The sequence below is a fragment of the Panthera uncia genome (genome assembly GCF_023721935.1).
Source record: "Panthera uncia isolate 11264 chromosome B3 unlocalized genomic scaffold, Puncia_PCG_1.0 HiC_scaffold_1, whole genome shotgun sequence".
Lineage (NCBI taxonomy): Eukaryota > Metazoa > Chordata > Mammalia > Carnivora > Felidae > Panthera > Panthera uncia.
The window spans coordinates 74478216-74486692 of NW_026057582.1; the positions used below are offsets into that span (position 1 = coordinate 74478216).

The 8477-nt window shown below is 39.2% G+C and overlaps 1 protein-coding gene across 1 annotated transcript; it reads right to left on the reverse strand.

The window, feature by feature from the left end:
* Positions 1-2715: 2715 nt before the first annotated feature.
* LOC125910350 (olfactory receptor 11H4-like) lies at positions 2716-4717 on the reverse strand. Its single transcript, XM_049614109.1, is given in 3 exon segments — positions 2716-2804; positions 3800-4543; positions 4546-4717. Coding segments are annotated over 3 exon segments (999 nt in total). The 5' UTR covers positions 4712-4717.
* Between the last annotated feature and the right edge of the window lie 3760 nt (positions 4718-8477).

Sequence of the window (8477 nt, forward strand, 5' to 3'; positions counted from 1 at the left end):
CCCCCCCCAATATCCAAGACATCTGAGCCCCATTTTTCCTAAGTGAGTTGCATAGTGGAACTCTGTGATACCAGTGAATCCTTCACGTGAATCTATTACCCCATGTGTTGGGAGAAGAGAACTGCAGGGCCTAACACGTTCTTACAAAGAACAAAGGAACAAAGAATGAATGGATTTGTAGACGAATCAGCACGTTCTTAGTATCTGACAACCATGGGTATCTAGGAGCAGTGAAGCATTGATGTAGGCAGACTTTCCTTACATACCTGATGGCGTTTCTGACTCCAAGAGGAAGACGCAAGGGGAAACTCCAGCCACAAGAGTGTCCTCATTTAACAATCTAAAACATTCATGGGTGGAGAGCAGCATTTGTGGCCCCAGAGACTTCCTTCCTTTAGTATTCTGAACCAAATGAACTGTATTTTTCATGCCAGTAATTACTAAGAATTTACATGTCCCTCCTGAACAGAAGTCATAGTTCCCCAGAACGTTCATTGGGAGGCATCAAGTTCTCTGTTTATGTATCTCTGGTCCTATATTTGTTTATATTTCCCCCAGTGGTTTGAAATAGACACAGAGGTCAGAATAAATATCCAAGAGAGGGAGGGAAAATTGTCCTCTTGGTGCAGATTCCTTCCTCTAAGGAACTGATCTACCTGGGGGATGAAGTGGAGGAGAGCAGCGAGTGGCACAGGTTAATAGGGGAGAAAAGAGTGTGTGTGTTGGTGGGGAGAGAGATTTTTCCCAAATATACTTGCTTTATTCTTGGTGCCAAACTTCTAAGCACTTAAATTAAAAAAAAATTATTTATTTATACTGATATTTGTATAGATATAAGATATTTGTAGATCTATATTTGTATAGATATAGATATAACAAATACAGATATAAGTATTTGTCTAGACTCAATTTGGGGGTGGATCAGTGTAGGCAGCAAGTGCAAGTATGCCATGCATTGGAGAGGTGAATATGGAATCACCCAGCTTCCTAATTTCTGGCACAGGAACTCTGCGCTCTCACCGACCTGCAATCAAGCACCCCTCCTTTGTCTTAGGCTTCTGCCCCCTTCCTGCTTCTACACTGTCCCTGTCCAAGACATCAGCCTGACAGGCAGCACCTCCCTCCTAAATTTTAACTCAGATGGGGCTGTGTTTCCAAACCCCTCACTTCTAAGAACCCTGTGGCTTGGACCCGCTCCAACCCTCTGGGGGAGGGTCTTGCTGAGCAAGGGCTGGGTACTGACTTGCCCCAGAGAACGTCCATTAGATTGCACTGTGGCAGAGGTTCAGAGATTGTGACCAGGTGCTGGCTTGCGCCAGAAGAGGTTCAGAGATTATGGCGAATCACAACACACAGCTGGCGCCAGGTTTCACCGCACTCTGGCATCTTTGTTCCAATACTAGCAAATGTGGCTGTTCTCTGGAGTCCCCTGGGGGGTGGAGCCACTGTTTGTTCTCCAAACAGGGAACCACTTCTCCCCATGTGGCCCACGGACCCCTTGGACCTATCTGCCTGCTTCTGGGAATTCTCCCTTCATCCCCACCAGAGCAATGCCAGGTATTGAGCTCTAGAATTTCTGACTCTGTGATCCCCTGTTTATAGAGTCCTAATGGTATTGAAACCCTCTCTTTTCTACCTGTCAGTGGTTTGGGGAACAAATTTTTTTGTTCAGTCCCTTGTGTTTCCACTCTTTCTCTTTCTCTCCAGCTACTTTCAGGGGGAGTGCTTTTCCTCTACTCACTTGATGTGTCACACCCCCCCCCCCCTTCCTCTATCCTGTCTCTGCAAAAACAGCTGCCTACCCTGTAGGGCTTCTCTCTCCCCCAGTTCACCTCTTCACACCGCCCACCTGCCAGCTCCCTTATTTTCCAAGGAGTCCCCCAACATGCTCCTAAATCAGTATGGACATATTTGTCTCCCATTTTCCCCCTCTCCCTGACCCTCATTGTGTAAACTGCCATTTTCTATGTTGTCTTTCTGTGCAGGCTGCTGTCTCATTAAGCGTGGCACATCACCTAGTGCTGAGTCAGCTGAGTTTTAAAGCTCCAGGCTTCAAGTTCCACTGGTTTTACAAACTCACAGAATTCAGCCCTTCTGGTTTTCAAAGCTAAACATTACTGGGATTAATCTTCTCTGTGTGAGCTCCCTGAGATGAGGGCCCATTTCTCTGCCCTCTCAATTTGTGCAGCTACCTCCCTCCTACAGGGATCCTTCCTCTGCCTTTCTAACATTCATAATCTTTCAGGTGCAGCTCCTCTATATTTAGTTGTGGAGTTTGTTCTGCCGGTCTTTGGATTGCTCTCTGGTTTATTGACTTGGATATTTATGATATTTACTTGTAAGTGTGGGATGAGATGAGGTCAGGGCCTTCTTATTCTGCCATCTCCCCAAGCTCTCCCCTACATTATCTCTTAAGATTGTCACAAAAACATCATTCCAGAGTTAGAATGTCCTTTTTTAGAATCTAGGAGAACTTTCCATTCATTTTGAGCAAATGAGCTCCCTGGCTTTTCCCCATCCCCAACTATGTATCCTTAAGGACAGATTACAGATACAAATTCCTTTGAAAAGAAACAAACTTTTTTTTTTAATGTAACTGGAAATAAGAGCTTTAAAATGGCCATGCCTCTCTCTAGTCTATTGTCAACAACATTTTCATAATATAAATGGGGTAATGTTGCTCCTCTGTTCAAAAATCTCCAAAGGCTTCCCATCTCACATGGAATTAAAAGTTCTTACTATGGTGTACAAGGTCCTGCACAATTTGGCCCTCTGATCATTCTCTTTGACTTTATCTCCAAAAATTTCCCCCTTAATTTCTCTACTTCAGCCAAACCAACCTCCTTGCTGTTACTTGAACATAATTCTGCCTTGGGATCTTATAGAGAACTTGTTTCCCTCTGCCTGGAATGCTCTGGCCTCAGCTGTCTGTGTGGCTCATTTCTTCATCTACTCAAGATTTTGCTTAAATACTGCCCTTCATGTGGCCTTCTCTGATGATCATCCTAGTTAAAATTTCAGCTCCTTCTTCCACACTTCCTGTCCTCATTCCACTTTCTCCAAAGTGCTTATCATGCTTTGACATCCTATATATTTTACTTATTTTTTAAATTGTCTGTCCCCACTAGAAAGTAAACTATGTGGATACGGGTTTTGAACATTTTGGTCATGGTGTATCTCTGGTACTTAAAAGAGTGCCAAGAACACAATAAGTACTAACAAACTCTTTCTTGAAAGAATTATTACAATTTTATCTGATGTTAGGACACGTATTTCTTATATAAGCATGAAACTTTCAGTCTATCCCTAACCTGGAAGATTCTCAACCATGCAGACCCAAGGGATAAGGAAGGCATTGTTATTAAATCCCTTAAGTATGTATCCATCAGTCATTTAAATTAGATTCTTTATTCACTTTAAAAAATATTGGTCTGTCTTAATGTTTTGAATACAGCAATGATGTGCACCTGGGATAATTGCCCTTGTTCTACCTTCCACCACCATCTCCAAATAACCAAAGCTACACAGTATACAATAGCACAGTATGATGCCCTCATACCACTATCTACTGGAGTTATCCATGTTGGAAATATTGTTACATTTGCAATGTAAATGAATCAGTTATGGTTTAACTCTACCAGGTTGGTTGAAGAATAAAGCATTCTCACTGAGAAACATGTTTTTTGAAGTGTGCATTGGAGAACTGGCAACAGTAAATCAAGTTCTTAATTAATTTTTTATGTCTGGACATTGGTTTGCTTGGTCTCATGTAGACTAGTTTACGTTCATTCTATCCTCAGGATTTTCTTCAGTGCAGCCTTCATGTCCTTGTTTCGTAAACTGTAAATCAGAGGGTTTAAGAAGGGAGTCACCACGGAGTAGAACAAAGTCAAAATATTCTGAATTTCAACTGGGTTATCAGCTGTGGGACTCACATACATTGCCAAAAGGGCTCCAAAGAATAAGCATACCACTGTCAGATGTGATCCGCAGGTGGAAAAGGCCTTCCGCAGGCCAGCAGCTGAAGGCACTTTTAACACAGCTATCAGTAAAAGAGTATAGGAGCCAAGAATATACAGAAGTGTGAGGATGATGATGAGAGAGTTCAGGACATAGAAGATGATCTCCATGACTGGAGCTGTAGCACAGGACAGAGCCATCAGTGGGTCCATGTCACACATAAAGTGGTCAATGGTGTTGGGTCCACAGAAAGACAATTGAGAGAGCTGTATAGTGGAGACAGAGTAACTAAGGAACCCCAATACCCAGCAAAGAGACATCAAGATATAGCAGAGTTGTTGGGTCATGGTGGTTGAGTAGTGCAGTGGGTGGCAGATAGCGAGGTACCGATCATATGCCATGATGCAGAGGAAATATGCCTCAGTTGTACCAAGGGAAGTAAAAAAATATAACTGGAGGAAACAGCCAACGAAAGAGATGGTTTTTGTTTCTGAGAGGAAATTGACTAGCATACTGGGCACAGTGGAGGTAATGTACAAGATTTCAAGGAAAGCAAAATTGCCTAGGAGAATATACATTGGGTATGGAGCCGTTGGTCCAACCTCACAGCACAGACAATAATCCCATTTCCCATTATGGTAAATATATAGATCCCCAGGAACAGTGAGAAAAGGAAACTTTGCAACTCCTGACAACCAGGGAAGCCTAGGAGGACAAACTTAGTCACAGTGCTTGTCTCTGAACTGTTCATAAATTCCAGGGCTGCAGAGGAGACAGAAAACACGATTATACAAGATATTTTGTTTCCTGGAAAACTGGTAGGAAACCTATGCAAGGTGTGTGTGTTGGCTATTTGGCAATTAGTTTGGAATAACTCATCCACTAACTCATCAGCTCTTATTTAAAAGTAACCAATCAATAATTCTGACTATCCCAAATTTCAATAAACTTAGGTTCATAACAATGGAATGATTTACATTATTTAAATTTTCATTATCAGTGGGGTTAGGTTTGAAAGGAAAATACTATCTTACCTTTGAGATTTTGGAAACTCGGAGTATTACCCACTATTAAATGCAGTTAAGTGTTTGTATTTTTTCCCCACCCATAGTTAAAAAAACTGATAGAACAGCTTTTAGTCTGTGCTAATTTTTTAGCCAAGAATTAGGACTGTGATAACTTTTTTTTTCTTTTTTGACATCTCTCACTAAGTAGAAAGTACTTGGTATCTCAGATATCCTAGGGCTGTGAATGTCCATTATGCTTTCTGAGCTTTTCACATCAGAATAATTTTCTCTTATAACATATTAATGAATTATAAATTTTAGCATAAAAACCAAGAGGAGGGGTCATAGTAATATTTTTTTGAAGACTTCAGCTCAGGTCATGGTCTCCCTGTCCATGGGTTCGAGCCCTGCGACGAGCTATATGTTGCCATCTCAGAGCCTGGAGCCTGCTTCAGATTCTCTTTCGCTCTCTCTGCCCTGCCCCTCCCTCCACCCCACACTTTGTCTCTCTCTCTCTCTTGAAAAATAATTTTAAGAAAGCATAAAAAAAACCCCTCCCCTAATTAGTCAGTTGAATCTTCACTATTTTAAACAAGTGAAGTGTTTTGAATAATTTACCATAAATCTCTCATTAAAGTAACGTATTTGTTAAAGTAAAGTAAGTATTTATTTCAAAATATATGGTTCAGCTACTTGGAAGGATTCATTCTTATGCTGTCTACATATCACAGATGATGAGTTTCAACATTACTGATTGCAGTCTCCCCTGCTCACATGCAGGAAACTCAGAATCTTCACAAACTGGGAAAGGTTAATTATCAAAAGTCAAATAGACAAACAAACATAACGTAGCTCTAAATGTTGCAAAAGATTAATTCTTCTTGCTGAACACAAATGATATTTTTTGCCATTTTGGTTATACACAAACCTTATGTGAAAATATTAAATAAGATTTCTCCAAATGCAAGAATATTTTCAAACATTAAGTTATTCAATACATTTCAAACAATGTAAAATGCTTATGTATTGTCATTTCAGTTTACTAATGCTACAGATGCTATAAATACATTTATATACATTTACCTTACCCAAATAAAATTTACTTTCAAAATGAAAAACTCTTATTTTTTAATAACTAAGAGCATGAAAAATATAGAAACAAACCAAAAAACCCCCAAAACAATCCCACTTCTTAGAATAAGCAAATTTTAACTCTTTGAAGAATTGCATACTTCTTTTCTTTAAAAATTAAAATGGGATTTTTCAAAATAGGATGTTTATAGCATGTTTTTAAGACTTAATATACTTTAGTATTTTTTCCATTTTAAAAATAAAGCTCTACTCCATATGATCCAGTAATTCCACTTCTGGGTATTTACCTTAAGACAATGGAAACATTAATTTTAAAAGGTATATGCATGCCTATATTTATTGCATCATTATTTATAACAGCCAATATATGAAGGCAACCTAAGTGTCCATCAGTAGATGAATGGATAAAAAAGATGTGGTTTATATACACAGTGGAATATTACTCAGCCATAAAAAAATTAAAATCTTGGGGCGCCTGGGTGGCGCAGTCGGTTAAGCGTCCGACTTCAGCCAGGTCACGATCTCGCGGTCTGTGAGTTCGAGCCCCGCGTCAGGCTCTGGGCTGATGGCTTGGAGCCTGGAGCCTGTTTCCGATTCTGTGTCTCCCTCTCTCTCTGCCCCTCCCCCGTTCATGCTCTGTCTCTCTCTGTCCCAAAAATAAATAAAAAACGTTGAAAAAAAAATTTAAAAAAATTAAAATCTTGCCATTTGAGACAACATGGATGAACCTAGAGGGTATTATGCTAAGTGAAGTAAGTCATACAGAGTAAGACAAACACCATATGATTTCACTTGTATGTGGAATCTAAAACCAAAATGAACAACAAAAATATAGAAACAGACTCATAAATATAGACAACAAACTGATGGTTGCCAGTGTGGAGGGGCTTGGGGGAGTAGGGGAAATAAGAGAATTAAGAGGCACAAATTTCCAGTTATAAAATGACTTTTCACAGGGTGAAAAGTACAGCATAGGGAATGTAGTCAATAATATTGTAATAATATTGTATGGTGCCAGACAGTAACTATTTTTATGGTGATGAGCATTAAAAAAAATTTTTTTTAATGTTTATTTATTTTTGAGAGAGAGAGAGAGAGAGAGAGACAGAGTGTGAGTGGGGGAGGGGCAGAGAGCGAGAGGGAGACACAGAATCTGAGGAGGCTCTAGGATCTGAGCTGTCAGCACAGAGCCTGATGGAGGGCTTGAACCCATGAACTGTGAGATCATGACCTGAGCCAAAGTCAGACACTTAACCAACTGAGACACCCAGGGGCCCCATATGGTGGTAAGCATTTTGTAATGTAGGTAATTGTCAAATCACTATGTTGTACACCTGAAACTAATATATACTCCAACTACAATTGAAATTTAAAAATATATATTATAGCTCTATATCATAGTTCAATGGCTGCATTGTCTTCCATAGATTTAATCAACTCCCTTGTGATAGATTTAGATGATCAATGTTTTATATTATAATAAGCACTTTATTAATATTCTTAAACACATGTCTTAAGATACTTGATCCATAAAGTGAGCTTATAATGATTAAAAAATTAATAGACTAATCAATTTATTACATCCTAGTTTTTGATGATGAAGGTTTCTAGATATCTTTTTGATATTTACTAAAGTCATCAAGTCAGAACTTATTTATTTATTTATTTATTTGTTATTTAAGTTTATTTATTTTGAGAGAAAGCATGAGCAGGGGAGGGGCAGAGAGGGAGAAGGAGAAAATCCAAGCAGGCTCCGCACTGTTAGTGCACAGCCCAGTGCAGGGTTCAAACTCATGAACCGTGAGATCATGACCTGAGCCAAGATCAAGAGTCAGACGCTCAACCTACTGAGCCACACAGGCACCCCAAAACTATTTAAAAACAAAAATAATTTTTTCTTTGAGTGTAACAATGTTACATTAATTTCAGGTGTATAGTATAGTGATTCACCAACTTTATATGTTAAGCTATGCTCACCACAAGTGTAGCTATCATGTGTCACTGTACAATGCTGTTGCAATACCATTGACTATATTGCCTGTGCTGTAACTTTTATTCCCATGACTTATTCCTTAACTGGAATACTGTATCTTCCATTCCCCTTCACTTATTTGCCCTATCTCTCTACCTCCCTCCCCTCTAATAGCCATGAATTTGTTCTCTGCATTTATAGGTCTGATTCTGCTTTTTGTTTGTTTATTCATTCTGTTTTTTAGATTCTGCATAGAAGTGAAATCATATATTTGAGTTTCTCTGTCTTTACCTATAAGATAAATTCCTGCTTAATATTTCTATAGCATGTTATGGATGTCTCTACTAGAGCATGTGCATAATGACTAAATCATGTATTTATGTTTCCCTGTAGCCTGACAACTTTTATAATTAAGTAATGATGTTAATTTATCTTTATATTCTCAG